Raw genomic sequence first — 18,167 nt, 5'->3', positions numbered from 1 at the left:
ATTGTAAATTGTCCCATGACTAGGCTAGAATTAAGTCAGTGGATTGTTGGGTGGCTTGGCTCAGAGGGCCAGAATTCCATGCTGTATCTCAATAAATAAATGAATAACTTTGATGGGTGTACATATGGGAGAGCCGTCATATTGTTCTAAACCTTATTAGCTGACTTTCTGTAGTGAAGGTAGCAGCCTTCTGCCATCACATCATGTAACTGATGGCAACTTCAGTATTTTGAACATGGGCACATGAAAATTGGTGTCAGTGGTCTATGCCAAGCAGACGGCTGGGCTTCTAATGGGTCTTAACATGTAAGAGAAAACATGGGTTAAATCTCTACTTGTGATGGACTCTCACCACATAGTTTGCACTAGGTCTGAAGGGGAGAGGGGAATAGTAGTTCTTAATTTAAGTGAATGGAGAGCTTTATTTTATGCATCTTAATTAGAAATACTTCCTTGGTTTTATTGACATTGAGTACGAGGTTGTTGTTAGGACACCAGTCAGCCAAATTTTCTTTCTTCTTCCTGTATGTTGATTCAGCCCACAAGAGTGGTGTCAGCAACAAACTTGTATATGTTGTAAGAGCTGTACTTAACCGCACAATCAGAGGTGTAAAGCAAGTAGAGAGGGGGCTAATTATACATCCTGCAGTGCTCCTGTGCTGATGGAGATTGTGGAGATGTTTCTGCCAGTCCAGACTGACTGGGTCTACACGTGAGGAAATCCAGGATCCAATTGCACAAGGGCGTATTGAGGACCAAGTCTTGGAGTTTTCCGATTAGTTTTGGGGGGGGGGGATGATGGTGTTTAATGCTGAGCTATAATCGATAAAGAGCACGCTGATGTATGCATCTTTGCTGTCCAGATTTTCCATAGTTGTATAAACAGCCAACAAGATAGCATCTGCTGTAGCCCGATTGCTTTGGTAGGTGAATTGGAGCAGATGCAAATCACCACTCAGACAGGGGTAAATATGATTCAACACCAGCCTTTCAAAACATTTCATCACTGTGGATGTAAGTGCCATTGGGTGCGAGTAATTTAGAGAGGGTACCATGCTCTTCTTGGGCACCAGTACGATTGAAGCCTGTTTGAAGCAGGAGGATACCACACACTGCTGGAGTGAGAGGTTGAAGATGTCCATGAATACACCAGGCAGTTGGTCAGCATAGGTCTTCAGTACTTGGCCAGACACTCCGTCCGGATCATATGCTTTCCACTAGAGCCGGGGTTCCCAACCTTTTTTTATACCATGGACACCGACCATTAGGCGAGGAGTCTGTGGACCCCAGGTCTAGAGAAACATTCTGGTTTCAGAAGCTTTCCACTGGAAAGATGGTCAGTGATATATGGACTCGGTGGCCACTTTATTGCAGTAAGTGGAGGAGTGGATCCCGGTGAGGTCTACAGCTGCTGTAGCTCATCCACTTCAACGTTCGATGTGTTGTGCGTTTAGAGATGCTGTTCTGCAGACCATTATGTAAAGCATGGTTATTTGAGTTACTCTCACTTTCCTGTCAGCTTAAACCGGTCTAGCCATCCTCCTTTCTCATTAACAAGGTGTTCTCACCCACAGAACTGCCACTTACTGGATGTGTTTCTGCTTTTCACACCATTCTGTATAAGACTGCTGTGTGTTAAAATCCCAGGAGTTCAGCAGTTTCTGAGATACTCACACCACCCCATCTGGCACCAACAATCATTCCACTGTCAAAGTCACTTAGATCACATTTCTTCCCCTTTCCTCTAACCTTTGACCTGTTTGGCATGGGTAACCCTACGAAGAGCCAAAGCATAAAGCCCTGACCCAGCCAGTATAATTCCCCGGGTCACTGAGGGCACGCAAGTCTCCACCAAACCACGACAAGGTTGTGGTTCTCTTGGAGGACTGCTGTGCGCAACACACTCAAAATGCTGGAGGAACTCAGCACTTATGGAGGGAGCCGGCAATCGACGTTTTCGGTGGAGACCTTTCATCTGGACTTGAAAGGAAGGGGGAAGAGGCAAAGTAGGAAGGTGGTGGGGTTGGGAAGAGTAGAAACAGGCGGGTGATAGGTGAGACCAAGCGAGGGAGAAGGCGGATGAAGCCTCACTCAGTCTCTGAGTCAGTGAGATCGGCAGATAATCGCTATGCCTGCGCCAGTCGCAGCAGTTTCGGTAATCCTTTCCTGCGCTTAGATTTAGTTATTTCCGGCTTGTAAAGAGATCGGGTTATGGCCCGTTCTCAGCAACGGAATCCTGAGGACTCGCTGCTTTGTGCACGCAAGCCGACTTGAAGAAATACGCTCAGTGGCCACTTTATTCGGTACACCTGTCTACCTGCTTGTTAATACAATTTTCCTGACGAAGGGTTCCGGCCCGAAACGTCAACCGATCTTTTCCACGGATGCTGCCCGACCTGCTGAGTTCCTCCAGTGTGTTGTGAGTGTTTCCAACCAGCCGATCACGTGGCAGCAACTCGATAGCACAAAAAAGCATGGAGACATGGTCAAGCGGTTCAGTTGTTCAAACGTCAAAAAGGGGAAGAAATGTGACTCACCCCAGGTCCCCAATGTAAAGGAAGATAGCTTTATTTACAGCGCGGAATAGTTCCTTGGAGCCGCATTGCCCAGCAATCCTCCGAATTAATCCTAGCCTAATCATGGGACAATTTACAATGACCGACCGCTACATCTTTGGACTGTGGAAGGAAACTGGAGCACCCTAGGGTAACCCACGAGGTCACGGGGAGGACGTGTAAATTCCGTACAGGCAGCCGCGGGAATCCGCGTCGAGAGACCCCCATGGTAGACCCCCTGTTTCTGGATGGCAAAATGGATCACCGTCTGGTTAGTAGGAAAGGTGAGGAAGTGGGATGTATACAGAAGCAGCCTGGACAGGAAACACCTTCACCCAAGAGAGCTTAGGTTGAGAGGGACCGGCTCCCAAGTAGGGTGTAAGGGTCTGGGGTTCAATGAGTAATACCGGCCGAGTGCGAGATTAGCGGAGCCAGGGATACCACACACGCTTAACACCCATTGGAGCAGGGGACCGAGCATGCCACGGGCTTTTGAACAGATCCCGATCAAAGCCATACATCTCCGGAGCAGTTCCTGTGTAAAGGGCAGCTATCCCGGGAGCCGGCGCTAACGCAACAACAAAGTGTCTTTGTGACACATGAACCCGCGAGAGACATTTCAGCCCAACGGCGGACAGGTGCTGTAGCGGCAGTAGCGGCGCGTCTCTTCATTACCGGACCCCGCACTACACTGACCGAGAGGGCTCTCTTATGGTAATGATGCCTTCACTGAGCAGAATAGAACATAGAATAGTACGGCACAGTATGTTACAGCAATAACTTTAAACGTGGGAGTGGGCGGGAAGAGGCACTGTACGCGCTTGTTTAACTCCTGGGATCCATAAAAGATTCGGGCCGAGACCCTTCATCAGGAATTTCTGCCAGTTTGTTCATTGATGAAGTAGTATAACTTCCGTGCTTTATGGAATAGAAGGTTATTAATGAATACTATCTTATATCAATAATTATAATTTATTTATTAATAATTTAACTAATTGGACGGAGCAGCAAATCTTAAACACAGATTTTGCTGATGTTGGAACTACAGACCAGCACACACAATGCTGGAGGAACTCAGCAGGTCAGGCAGCATCTGCGGAAATGATTAAACAGTCGGCGTTGCCGGGCAAGACCCTTCTTCAGGACTGGTAAGGAAGGGGGAAGATGCCAGAACAAACAGGTGCGGGGTGGGAGGGGAGGGAGGATATCTAGAAGGTGATAGGTGAAACCAGGTGAATAGGAAAGGTAAAGAGCTGGAGAAGAGAGTACAACATAGGAAAAGGGGAAGGAGGAGGGGACCTTGCCGGAGGTGATGTGCACAAATTCCTGACCCTTTCTCGGCCCGAAACGTCAACTGTTTATTTGTTTCCATAGAGGCTGCTTAACCTGCTGAGTTCCTCCAGCATTTTGTGAGCATGTGTATTGCTCTGGATTTCCAGCATCTACAGAAATCCCCGTGTTTATAAATTCATAATACTGGAAGCTGAGTGAAGCTGTGTCTCCGGCGGTAGAGGACTAATATTCCTACCCTTCTTTTTGGAACTGTTGTGCCTTGGGAAGACGTCGCTCCATTCCCACTTGCGTTTGTTGTCCGCCAAATATCACGATCCATCTGCAAGCATTCTCACCTAAACCCAACCCCTTCTGTCTGCATAATTGTTTACCAACTGCGTACAGGTTTTGGACTGGCTGTCTAATGAGCCAGGCTGGGATTGGATAGGTCTGGTTAAATGTTTGCGCGGCATACGCGCCCGCAATTCAGATTCATTCCCGCGGCAGAAGTAATTATTTTGGGCTGCGTGTTTTGGGAGGAGCAAAGGAACACGCTGAAAATAATCTGGATGAATGAGTGGCTCGTTTAGGACTCGAAACACAAATGTTTTCCATGCTTTAGGAAAGTTAACATCAAATTGTTGAAGGAACTGAGTCTTTATCCACAAAGGGAGATCCTGATAACACGTTTCTATTCAAAATATTTACTTCAAAAAGTATGCTAAAATAAATGGAAGTTTTCTCGCCTTTGAGTGAGATGTGTTGAACATGAGGTTTCTCTGTGTTTAACGCTCTGCTCTGTTCCCACCATCCCAGCTGTAGCTGGTAGGCTAACAACATGACAGGTGAGCTGACGGCTGTGCAGTCCCGGAGATTGCCGGAGGCGGGGGACTGTTCGATGTCGGTGGAACGTCAGGGTGAAGCGGGCTCCACGCCGCAGCGTCCAGGCTCCGCCTCAGACTTGGAGGCGTGCGCCGAGATACCCCCTTCGCCTCGTCACGGACGGTAAGACTGTCTCTCGTGTCTCGCGTATGTCGCTAGACCGGTCTCATTTGTTAATTCCGGGCCGATTGCTGGCCGGAGTTTGCGGGTCGACGGCATTCCGCTCCCCCAGTGACCAGCAGGGAGCCCGGCCAGCTCACTCGGCGGAACGTGCCGTTTCTGACCATTGTGTTCAGTTCTGGTCCTCTCATTATAGGACGGATGTGAAAGCCCTGAGAGGCTGCAGAGGAGATTTACCAGGGTGCTTACTGGATTAGAGAGCATTTCTGATGAGGATAGGTTAAGTGGACTGGAGCTCTGGACCTGCAGTTGCTGGAGTTGAGAAGAATGGGGGAGCGGGAGGGACCTCATTCCATTTCATCCACCGTGATGAAATGGGAGAGCAGACTTGATGGGTCAAGTGCACCAATTCTGCTCCCATGCCTTACGGTTCTTCTCCTTGGAGCAAAAGAGCATGAGAGGTGACACGATAGATGATATGATGAACCTTCCCCCATCCCTGGGGTCAGCTAGTAAACTTCTAAAACAGGTTCATCCATTTTTCTACCTAGAGTCGTGGAACACTACAGCACAGCAACAGGCCCTTTGGCCCATCTAGTTGATACTGAATCATGAATCAGCCTAGTCCCATTGAACTGCACCCAGGTCATAGCCCTCAATATCCCTCCATGTACCTATCCTAATTTCTCTTGACTGTTGAAATCCAACCCACATGCACCACTTGTGCTGGCAGTTCATTCCACACTCTCACCACCCTCTGAGTGAAGAAGTTCCCCCTCGTGTTCCCCATAAACTTTCCACCTTTCACCCTTAACCTCTAGTTGCAGTCTCACCAAACTTCAGTGGAAAATTCCTGCTTCCATTTTCTCTATCTATACCCCTCACAATATTGTACATCTCTTTCAAATTTCCTCTCAATCTTCTGTGTTCTGGGGAGTGAAGACGTAACCTATTCAACCTTTCCCTAAACTCAGGCCCTCAAGTCCTGGCAATGTCCTTGTAAATTACCTCTGTATTCTTTCAATTTTATTGACATTGTTCCTGTAGGTAAGTGACCAAAACTGCAGGCAATACTCCAAAGCAGGCCTCACCAACAATTTCAAAATAACATCCCAACTCCTGTACTCAGTATAATGATTTATGGAGGGCAATGTGGCAAAAGCTTTCTTTATAATCTTTTCAAGGAATTGTGGATCTGTATTCTCAGATCTGTCTGTTCTACCACACTCCTCAGTGCCCTACCACTCACTGTTTAAGACCTTCTCTGATTGGCCCTTTCAAGTACAATACCTCACAGATCCCACTGCAAGTCTTCCTCATTGTCCACTACACCCCATTCTTGGTGTCATTTGCAAATTTGCTGATCCAGTTAACCACGTTATCATCACAATCATTGATATAGATGACAAACCACAACGAACACAGCACCGATCCCTATGGCACTCCACTTGTTGCAGGCCTCCAGTCAGAGACACAACCATCTACTACCACTCTCTAGCTTCTCCCCGTAGTCAATGTCTAATCCAATTTACTACCTCACCTTGAATGCTAAATGACTGAACCTTCTTGTCCAACCTCTAATGCGGTACCTTGTCAAAGGCCTTGTCGTCAACATCCACTGCCATGTCTTCATCAGCTTCCCTGGCAACTTCCTTGAAAAACCCTGCCACACGCAAAGCCATGTTGACTATCCCTAATCAGTCCCTGTCTATCCAAATACGTGTATATCCAGTGCCTTAGAATACCTTCCAATAACTTCCCCACTACTGATGTCAGGCTCACTGGCCTATAATTTCCTGGCTTAGTCTTAGAGCCTTTCTTAAACAGCGGAACAACATTAGCCATCCTCCAATCCATAGGTACCTCACCCATAGCTAAGGACGTTTCAAATATCTCTGCTAGGGCCCCTGAAAATTTTGCACTAGCTGCCCACCGGGTCTGAGGGAACATTTTGTCAGACCCTAGTGATTTATCGGCCCTAACTTGCCTCAAAACGCAGATGCCCTCTCTTCTGTAATCCGTATAGGGTCCATGACCTTGCTGCTGCTTTGCCTCACTTCTATAGACTCCGTGTCTATCTCCTGAGTAAATACAGGATGAAAAACTCCATTTAAGATCTTCCCTGTCTGTTTCAACTCCACACATACCCTGATCTTCCTGGGACAAATCTTGTCCATTGCAATCCTTTTGCTCACTAATCTGTGGAAACCATTAGGATTCTCATTCACCTTGTCTGCTAGTGCAGCCTCATGCCTTCTTTTCGACCTCCTGAGTTCCTTCTTTAGTGCTACGTGCATTTCTTATACGCTCCAAGTTCCTAATTTCTTCCTACCTGCCTAAACCTGCTATGCACTACCTTTTTGCTTCTTAATGAAGGCCTCAATATCTCTTGAAACAAGGTTTCCTTCCTTTTTACTCTGACAGGACCGTACAAGCTCTGTACTCTGAAAATTTCACTTTTGGAAGCCTCCCACTTACCAAGTACACCTTTGCCAGAAAACAGCCTGTCCCAGTCCACACTTACCAGATCTTTTCTCATACCATCAAAATCGGCCTTTCTCCGATTTAGAATCTCAACCTGAGGACTAGATTTATTCTTTTCCATAATTATCTTGAAACTAATTGCATTACGATCACTAGATATAAAGTGTTTCCCTGCACAAACTTCTGTCACCTGCCCTGACACATTCCCTAAGAGGAGATCAAGTATTGCACTCTTTCCCGGGACTTCTATGTACTGATTAAGGAAAGTTTACCGAACACATCTGATAAACTCAGTTAAAATCACCTACTATAACAGTCTTGTGTTTCTTGCAACAGTCTGCGATCTCTCAACAAGTCTGCTCATCTAAATCCCATGGACTGTTGGGTGGTCTATAACATAATCCCATTAACGTGGGCATATCTTTCTTATTTCTCAGTTCTACCATATAGCTTCACTAGATTAGTTCTCCATTCTGTCCTAACAGAGTACTGCGGTGACATTTTCCCTGAGTAGTAATTTCACTCCTTCCCCTTCAATCTCTCTAGCTTCATCGTGTTTAAAACAACAGCACTGCAGAATATTGAGATGACAGCCCTGCCCCTCCTGCGACCAAGTCTTACTAATGGCTGCAGTGTCATAACTCCACATGCTGGTCCATGTCCTAAGCCTATCTGTTTTTCCTGTGATACTTCTGGCACTGAAAAATGTGCAGCTAAGAAAATTAGTCCCACCATGCTCGACATTTGGATTCCTGACTTTGTACGTAGGCTTAACTACATCTTTTTCCACAACTGCTCCACTATATCTTCTGGCGCTTTGGTTCCCATCCCACTGCAACTCTAGTTTAAATTCCCACGTACGGCACTAGCAAACCTTTCCACTAGGATATTAGTTCCCCCTTCAGTTCAGGTACAGGTTGTTCCTTCTGTACAGATCTACCTCCCCAGGAAGAGAGCCCAATGATCCAAAAATGTGAAGCCCTCCCTCCTGCACCATCTCCTTATCCACATATTAAACTGTATGATCTTCCTATTTCTGGTCTTGATAATATGTGGCATTGGTCGCAATGCTGAGATCACAACCCTGGAGGTCCTGTTCTTCAACTTAGCATCTAACACCCTGCGTTCACTTTGAAGGACCTCGTCACTCCTCCTACCCAAGTCTATGCCCCTGGATTAATTATTTGCAGGCAAGAAAAAGTCTGTATTTGTGTCATATCAGCACAATGGTAAGGTTCCAGACATACTGAATACACAATGATTGTTCTTGCAGAACCTATATTCAGCTTCTTCATCTTTGTTTTTGTATTTAATCACAAGTTTTGTAGCTACTTAAAATTGTTAATAGAATGACTTAAAAATTTTAAACCATTTTCTATACCGTTATTAAAACAATTTCAAAATAATTGAAACACGGCAGAGCGTCAGAATACTTCCCTTTAGAACAGTAATGAAGAGGAATTTCTTTAGTCAGAGGGTAGTGAATCTGTGGAATTCATTGTCACAAACAGCTGTGGAGGCCAATTCATTGGGTACATTTAAGGAGAAATTGAAAGTTCTTGATTAGTCAAAGGTTACAGGGAGAAGGGAGGAGAATGGGGTTGGATGGATAATAAATCAACCATAATGGGATAGCAAAGAAGACCAAATGGGCCAAATAGACTAATTCTGCTCATCTGTCTTAAAATCAGGATGATATTTATATTGTCCTAATTTTTGTAAACAGTTTTCAGCAGTTTGTCATGACCATTATTTGTGATTAAGGGGAAAATAATTCTGATATTGTTTCTGTCTGATATAAATAAATAAAGGCATCTGTTAGTCTTGCGAGACCATGGATTTGCACCTGGAAAGTCTTCAGTCTCCAGGGCGCAGGCCTGGGCAAGGTTGTATGGAAGACCAGCAGTTGCCCATGCTGCAAGTCTCCCCTCTCCACGACACCAATGTTGTCCAAGGGAAGGGCACTAGGGCCGATACAGCTTGGCACCAGTGTCATCGCAGAGCAATGTGTGATTAAGTGCCTTGCTCAAGGACACAACACGTTCCCTCGGCAGGGGCTCGAACTCACAACCTTCAGGTTGCTAGTCCAATGCCTTAACCACTTGGCCACGTGCCCACAATTGTTTTTTAAAAGAACATGTATTAATTGGCATTATTGGATTCCACAGGCAACTTAGAAGATGCAATGGGAGTCACTGCTTGACAATTACGAATGTGCCTATTGATGTCTATGTTACCATGGGGAGACCTTCAAATCTGCAATGTGGACAGGCTTCCTAACAATTCATTGCATCAGCACCTGGGATTCAGTTCCAGCAAATGAAATCTTGAAGTTGGTGCCAGACGCTAAGTGTCATCATTTCTTCGTTTGCGTCTGAAAAGTTGTTTGATAACTGGTGACCCTCCTTTGAGATTACCAGTCTATTTGCCAGTAAAACGACTGATGAGAAATTAACTTTAAACTCTTATTATTGCTGCAGTTATTAAATGATCCAGGAATTGCGTCAAATTTGTGCCATGGATAGATTCTCTGTTACACCTTGTCCGGCCAAAATCCTGGAGTGACTCAGGATCTTATGATTACTCTCATAGACCCACATTAAGTTGCTCAGAGGTTGGTTCATTAGTCTCCTCTTCTGACATCAATTAACCTTAGTTACAAAACTTTCAAGGGCTATTATAGGATTTGGCATTGAAATAGGGATAAATTCTCATTAACTCCCCTCCCCGGAACATGCCCTCTTGAAGGAGGGTGTACAGAAGTGTCAGTCTTTTTGGCTCAACAAGCATTTTGTGTTCTATCATCAAAGATTGGAAACAAATCTTTTATGATTTGCTACTCCCTCTCCCGCTTGTCCTGATAACCTGAGGAACACACACAAAATGCATGAGGAATGCAGCAGGTCCGACAGCATCTATGGAAAGGAACAAAGAGTCAACGTTTCGGACCACGGCTCTTCATCAGGACTCTTTGACACTTTATTGCTTTCAGTAAGTGCTGCCTGACCTGCTGAGTTCTTATAGCATTTTGTGTGTGTTACTCTGGATTTCCAACATCAACATCTTGTATCTCTTGAACCTTCCAGTAGATGTGATTATTTATCTATTTCTAAAACCGCTGAACTTAATAATAGCTCTGTTGGTCTGATTCAGTATTTGTCAGTCTTATTCAATCATTATCATATCTGAATTGACTCTTCCCCTCTGACCTGTTGTGAAGGCATCTGAAATCTATGGTGCTGTGTGGCTCTATACTTGGACTACTCCACTGTGGTCTTGGCCGCACCCACACGGCCCAACTCCAAATTCTTAATCTCATGCAAAGTTTGATGCTGTACTCTAATTTGAACAAAGTTCCATTAACTCATTATTTGAACTGGAGTCATAGAAAGATGTAACACAGCCACACTGATCATCCATCAAATCCTACACCCATTGTAGCACATAGCATAGAGGTTAGCATGATGCAAGTATAGATAGTTCAGGGAGTTCCTGAGTCTGGAGTTCAATTCTGGTCCCTTCTGTAAGGTGACTCCCTACGTTTTTTCCCCGTGGAATATGTGTTTTTTCAACAGGTTTCCCCCCTAGTCCGCAGACTGTATTGAGTGGGTTACTTGGTCATTGTAAATTGTCCTGTGATTAAGCTAGGGTTAATTGGGTTTGTTGGAGGTTGCTGGAGCAGCGTGACTCGAAGGTCAGAGAAGGCTCTTCTAGCCCTATATTAGTAAACAAAATAAAATGTTCTCATCAACCCTTCTGGATTCTAACATACTGACTGGAAGATCGAAGGAATAAGAATTCAGAAACAGTTGCAGCATCTCTTTGAATATCAGTGGTGTTCTGCACAATGTTTGCAAATGAAAGATCACAATGAAAAAATTTGCACATCAGGTTTTACAATTTATTAGGACATTGTTGCTAATACAGCTTCACCGACAGATATTTAAAGCATAACTGTTTACATTTGTATATTTCCCAAGTGCCCAAAAGTCATTTTTATTTTTGGAGGAAGGCTGGCTGTATATTTTATATGTGCAGGAGTGACAGCCAATAATTCAGTGAAAAGGTTATCTGTAATTTATTGGATTTTTTCTGACAGATCATATCACATTGTTTTGGGATAGGTATATGTAGGTTTGTTCCCTAGTATCTGGGTCCCTCAGCCTGAACTTTCCATGAAGACACACACCCAACAATTTAGCAACAGCTTCTTCGCTTCCGCCATCAGATTTCTGAACAGTCCATGAATCCACACTACCTCACAAATTTAGTTCTTTCTTTGCCCTACTTCTTTTATGTACATAACATATACTATAAAATACAATAATATGTTTATTATTGTAATTTGCAGTGCTATATAGTTTATGGATTGCACTGTACAAATTTTACAGCATATGTCAGTGGTAATAAATCTGATTCTGATTAAAATATTCAGTCAAATTAATCTTTTATTCTCATGGTTGTTTCTCAATCAATTGGTATTCAATAGATAAGCTTTCAGTTACAAGATAACTGGAAAAATAAACAAAAGTTACATATTAGAAGTAAAAATATTCTTATAAAACCTCGAGTTTTTATTTGAATTTAGTCTCCTTGTACTTGAACCTATTGTTGTCCCACAGAAGTTGCAGGATCCAGATATGAACAATACCAATATTGAGTCACAAGACGAAATGGCCATATGAAAGATCTTATTTTAGAAAGGTTTATTAATGCCTATTTAAAGAACTTGTTTACTTGTTTATTTTGTGCTTGTGGGATCAGTTACTACGAAGATAAATTGTGCTTTGATTTGACCAATAAAACAGTTTGTTCCATGAACATTTTATATTAATTTAAGTACAGAGCAGAGATAAAGAAGGAGTTTATAAGAACATGTGGTATATAATGAGACAAATAGAACAACTACTTAAGGACAAGGATTAGATATGTTTTTTTTTCCCTCCACATTTTCCACAGAACCAATCTCTAAAGATTCCTGGAGGACACTGCATGAAATTCTGTTTTGAAGTATATTTATTTATGTATTCGATGTATTAAGATACTGCATGGAATAAGCCCTTCCCGGCCCTTCGACCTGTCTCACCAGCAATATCCCGATTTAATCCTCGCCTAATCATAGGTCAACTTACAACAACTAATTATCCTACCGCCCAGCTGTGGGAGGAAACCCAGGCACTTGGAGGAAACCCACGCAGTCACAGGGAGAACGTACCGCGCAGCAGCGGGAATTGAAGCCCGGCCACTGGTACTGTAATGTGTGGTGCTAACCACTCCGTTAATGGCTGTGCAATTATCTTATTTTTCTAACAGAGAAAGAGGCACAGTTTGAGTTGACACATTTCTTCTGATTTGGGAAAGGCTTTTAAAGGCTGGAATTTCTAAAGGATTTTTTTTAAGCTATTTAACTTATTAATACCGGGTTTCTGGTGCTGCAGAGTATCATCAGTCCTGATGAAGGGTCTTGGGCCCAAAATATCGACTGTTTACACTTTTCAGACATATCTTGAAAGGCCATAAATGGCAATGCAGATGTCAGAACATTATATTCCGGTTGCAAAATTATAGAATAGTGACAACGTGTATGTGCAGGCTTGCCACCAGAGGGCCCCACAGGATTCAATATTCCTTCAGTCTTAATATCAGATAAAAAGCAGAAGCCAGCAGCAGCTGAGAAAAAAATGCTGCCTTTACTTAGTCCAAAGAATATTAATGGAAAGATTTCACATTGTATCTGTGCCCCAAACACCTGTTGGTTTATAATTCAGTTTGTGACCAGAACAATGTAATTGTACCCTGGTTCCCAGATTAATTTAGTCTGCTCCTGCGAAGAGGGCTGTATGGTAACATTTATGGGAAGATGGCCTCCATTTTCATTCAAGGTTTCCCAGCATTTTGATGCATAGAAATGTGGAATATTTTCACCTCAGGTTTGGGGAGACTGGAACTAGAAGTGAAAGATTCACTCCGAGGCTGATGTGAGTATGGAATAAACTGCCAGCAGGAGTAGTAGATGTGGCTTCGACTGTGATACTCAAGTGAAGTTTGGAATGTGTTTCTAGCTGGGAGTGGTTTGAAGGGTGCAGGTAGTTGGGACTAAGATCACACAAAATGCTGGAGGAAATCAGCAGGCCAGGCAGAATCTAAGGAAAGTATTTATCATCAGTCCTGATGAAGGGTCTTGGGCCCGAAATATCGACTGTTTACGCTTTTCCCTAGACGTGTTCATCCAATATTTTTTGTGTGTTACTTTGGGACTAAGATCAGGTCTTAGTCTAGATAGACTAGATACTCCAAAACTCGGGCATCTGTGCCTCCTGCTGCAACTGGATGCTTGACTCCCACACTGGGAGACCACAGTCTATGCAGGTCGGAAATAACATCTCTGCACTGACAATCAATACTGACGCACCTCAGGGATGCATGCTTAGCCCACTGTTGTACTCTATACGCCCATGACAATGTGGCTTGGCACCATCTACAAATTTACTGATGACACCACCATTAGCAGAACTTCAGATGGTGACGAGAAGTACAGGAGTGAGATTGATCAGCTCGTTGAGTGATGTCACAGCAACAACACATCAGTAAGACCAGGAATAGAATGAGGACTTGAGGACTTAAGGAAAGGGAACACACATTAATCCTCATTGAGGGATCAGAAATGGAAAGAGTGAGCAGTTTCAAGCTCCTGTGTGTGAAGGTTTTTGAAGATCTATCCTGGACCCAACATGCGTTGCAATTACAAAGAGGACATGATGACAGCTAGGAGTTTGTGGAGAATTAGTATGCCAACAAAGACGCTTGCAAATTTCTACGGATGTACCTTGGAGAGTATTCTAACTGGTTGTATTACTGTCCGTATAGAGGGGCACAAGATTGGAAAAAGCTGCCTGAAGTTGCAAACTCTTCCAGCTTCATCATGGGCTCTAGCCTTCCCAGCATCCAGGACAGCTACAAAAGGCGATGCCTCAATAAGGTGGCATCCATCACTAAGGACCCTCATCACCCCGGACATGCCCTCTCCTCATTGGTACCATCAACGAGAAGGCACAGAAGCCTAAAGGTACACACTCAATGATTCAGGAACAACTTCTTCCCCTCTGCCATCAGATTTCTGAATGGACAATGAACCCCAATTCTTTTTTTCCTGTCTTCCTGCATGGCTTATTTAACTTAATATATATATATTTATACATATATTTTTAAGTGTATTTTTATTTAGAAATTTTGTCACACTGCTAAGTTCTCTGAAGGATGCAGACCTAAAAGAGAGGGGTAAGGATCAAATGTAATATATTTAAATTTGATGATGATCCAAAACGGAATGGCAGTTTGGGATAGAAGATGGATGTATTCAGGCTAAGTTAATAGGCAAGGATATGGTTGATAGAAAGTAATGCAGGAAATACATAATCTTTGGTAGAAAAGGAGAATGGTAGAGTATTTTTAACCAGTGGGAAATGTTAGCGTTCATTGGAATCTCCGAGTCTCTGCATATGAATGGTTGAAAGTTACTTAGTTTTAACAAGGAGTTAGGAAAGCAGAAGCTATGTTGAACCTTATTGCAAGAGAATGTGAATGCAAAGGCAGTGGTATCTAGCTGCAATTCTATAAGGTTGTGGTGAGCCTTAGGTCTCTACCCTCTGCCATCAGATTTCTGAATTCTCATGCAACCCATGACCACGACCTCACTACTTTTCTTTTCTCTCTTTTTGCACTATTCACTTAATTTAAATTAAAGGGAGGACAGATTTGTGATAGAGTAGGTGCAGTCACTGATGGTGGACTTGTCAGATGGCAGACTGGACCCATGTTGTGTCCAGCTCAGAGGAATGAGTGACCGTCCCATTGACATACAAGAGGTTCTGCAGATGCTGGGAATCTTAAACAACATTCAATGTTGGAGGAACTCAGCAGGTCAGGCAGCATCTATAGAGGGAAATTAACAGTCAGCGTTTCAGGTCGAGACCCTTCATCAGGACTGGAAAGGAAGGAGGATGAAACCAAAATATAAAGGTCGGTCTTGTTGAAATCTTAAGAAGTTTGTGAGGTTGGGTGCAGGGATAGTGTTTTTTCTTGCTGTGCTTTTGAGAAGAAAGAGTCACAATCTCAAAAAAAAAATGGGGGTTAGACAGTTGGGACAAAAATTTCTTCACTCAGACAGGAATGATTCTTAGGGATGCTATGCCCCAAGGAGAGGTGGATGTTCAGTTGTTTGGCAGTAAAGATGTTTTGATTTTTCAGATATTAGAGGAATCAAGGCATATTATATTGTGTGGGAAAGTGGTGCTGAGGTAAATGATCAGCCATAATGTTATAGAATGGGAGAGCAGACATGATAGGCTGAATAGACTACCCTTGCTTCAATCTTTATGTTCTTTTCAAGTTCTGTCAATGGGAGATTGGAACAGGTGCCCCCTGTAGTAATTCACATCAACAATGATTCCATTTGCTTGTGGTATTTTGTGCAATAATATTGGAAACCGTATAATTTTCATTCAAGTTAAAACAAAAATGGGAATGTGCTGTTGCAACCTCCCCTTGCTTGTTTTCCTTTCATCATTCTATTTCAACAGACTGGTCTCCCCATTCCCATCCTCCCTCTTGTCCACAGCAAGAAGAAATCTTTAAACATTTGGGCCAGCTCTTGAGTGACGTGACAGCTGCAAACCCAGCTGGCGACTGCACATGTGAAAGAAGCAGGCCGGTTTTTAACAGTTCTGAGACAAGCAAGTTACACAATTATGACTTCTTAAAGCAAGGATGACCCAAATTTTTTTAGTGATTATTTTATCTTTTAGAATGCCTCTGATTAGGCTCATGGACCTGTAGTCCGCTGCTGGAAGTGGAATGGCGTGACATACCCGCTAATTAAAATTAAAGGTGCTGGATAATTAGCCCAGCTCATTGTAAAGGTCAGGTGAATGGTCTTCAGCTATAAGTCACACAAAAGAAGAGCTCTATTAGACAATTGTTGGGAAACCAAAAGGGCATCATTACCCCTAACTGCACAGTGTGAGTTTGTATAATTTTAATTTTTAAGGCATCCGTTAGTCTTGTGAGACCATGGATCAGCGCCTGGAAAGTCTTCACTCTCCAGAGCGCAGGCCCGGGCAAGGTTGTATGGAAGACCAGCAGTTGCCCATGCTGCAAGTCTCCCCTCTCCACGACACCGATGTTGTCCAAGGGAAGGGCATTAGGACCCATACAGCTTGGCACCAGTGTCGTCACAGAGCAATGTGTGATTAAGTGCCTTGCTCAAGGACACAACACGTTGCCTTGGCTGGGGCTCGAACTCACGACCTTCAGGTCACTAGTCCAATGCCTTAACCACTTGGCCATGTGCCCACAATGTTTGTATAAAGAGGATTGCTTTTTATTATCCCTGGGGTCCATGGACCCCCCCTCCCCCCCGTTAATGGTAGGGGACCATGCATAAAAAAAGGCTGGGAACCATTGTATTACCCTGAGTGGAAATGTGAGCGTTGCATTGATGCTCTCTGAGTAATATTTGATCTGATTAATTTGAGAAACTGCTGTTCGTATATGTGCACTGTGAAAAATGGCACACTCTGCACTGGTAGTGAGCTGGTAGCAAAACGGGATTTTTTTGTGCTTTCAAGAATGAAGGAGCAAACAGAGCATTTATTAGTTCTGAGTAGATTACACATGGAGAAGTAAAATGAAGTCCATGGACAAACTGGAAACTGATGGGATGAATGTACTGATGTGACCCGACCAAATCAGTTTGGACAAATTATTGACCCCCACCCTGCCCCTGAAAACTATACGAGAAAGTAATTTGTCTCAGCTTTCCTTCACGTTCCTGCATATGACTCGTAGAAGCAGAGTTGACAAGTACTAGGCTGCTGGTGCTGGGCAAGAGTTGATGTTGACTCCTCCGCTGACCAGTGCCGCTTTGGTGAAAATGACAGGAGCTTCATTGACGTTGAAGTTTCTCATGCAGCCGGTGAATGACTGGCGTATTCTCAGTTTTGGGCTGAGCAATGACTCTAAGGAAACAGAATGGAAAATTATTCTTCAAATTGCTTTAGTGCAAATTAATAACACCGTAACTTAAACTTTCCTGGGTCTTTAAAGTTCAAAGTGAATTTATTATCAAAGTACATATATTTCAGCATATACAACCCTGAGATCCATTTTCTTGTGAGCATACTCAACATCTATAGAATAATAACTATAACAGAATCAATGAAAGACCGCTCAACTAGGGTGTCCAATCAAAGTTAAGAAGACAACAAATTATGCAAATATGAAAAGAAAAAACAATAATAAATAAGTAGTAAATATCGAGGAGCATGAGATGAAGAGTACTTGAAAGTGAGTCCATTAATTGTGGACCATCATTCAACCTGAAACATTAACTAAGTTTGTCTTTCTCCACATGTTTTTATTTCAGATTTACAACATCTGCACTATTTTGCTTTTGGATTTGAAATAGTAAATTAATCATCAACTTGAGCCAAACTCTCTTAGATCAGGAAAATAATGGATATTACCAACGTATGCCCAATCATCCTCCAAGAGGACCACAAGCTTGTTGTATGGTTTGGAGCTTACATACCTCAATGACCTGGAGAGCAGTGTTGGCATTGACTCTTGGTAGGGTCACCTGTGCCAACCAGGTTAAGGGGTAGAGACCAGACTAAGAGTGGTCCATTGGTCCTCCAGGTTCGGGGATTCAGCTCAGGGCTAACGACCCTGACTGGTCAAAAAACAGTTATGAAAACAGCAATGAAGAATCCTGTACAGACAGACAGAGGACCTTCACTGCTGCCCTAAATGCCAGCAATGTAACGGGCAATGAGTACATATGCACAGTAATGGATA

At 43.4% G+C, this 18,167-nt stretch overlaps 1 protein-coding gene across 1 annotated transcript in view; it reads right to left on the bottom strand.

Moving 5' to 3' along the window:
* Positions 1-9,623: 9,623 nt before the first annotated feature.
* The window catches only part of lama4 (laminin, alpha 4), a 203,573-nt gene continuing 195,029 nt past the window's right edge, over positions 9,624-18,167 (bottom strand). The window contains exon 40 of the mRNA XM_063033697.1: positions 9,624-17,329. Within this exon, the coding sequence (XP_062889767.1) occupies positions 17,178-17,329 (152 nt within the window). The 3' untranslated portion in view covers positions 9,624-17,177. The remainder of the gene's footprint in view (positions 17,330-18,167) is intronic.

The sequence above is a fragment of the Mobula hypostoma genome, chromosome 2 (genome assembly GCF_963921235.1).
Source record: "Mobula hypostoma chromosome 2, sMobHyp1.1, whole genome shotgun sequence".
Taxonomy (NCBI): domain Eukaryota; kingdom Metazoa; phylum Chordata; class Chondrichthyes; order Myliobatiformes; family Myliobatidae; genus Mobula; species Mobula hypostoma.
This window is presented reverse-complemented; position numbering and strand designations above follow the sequence as displayed.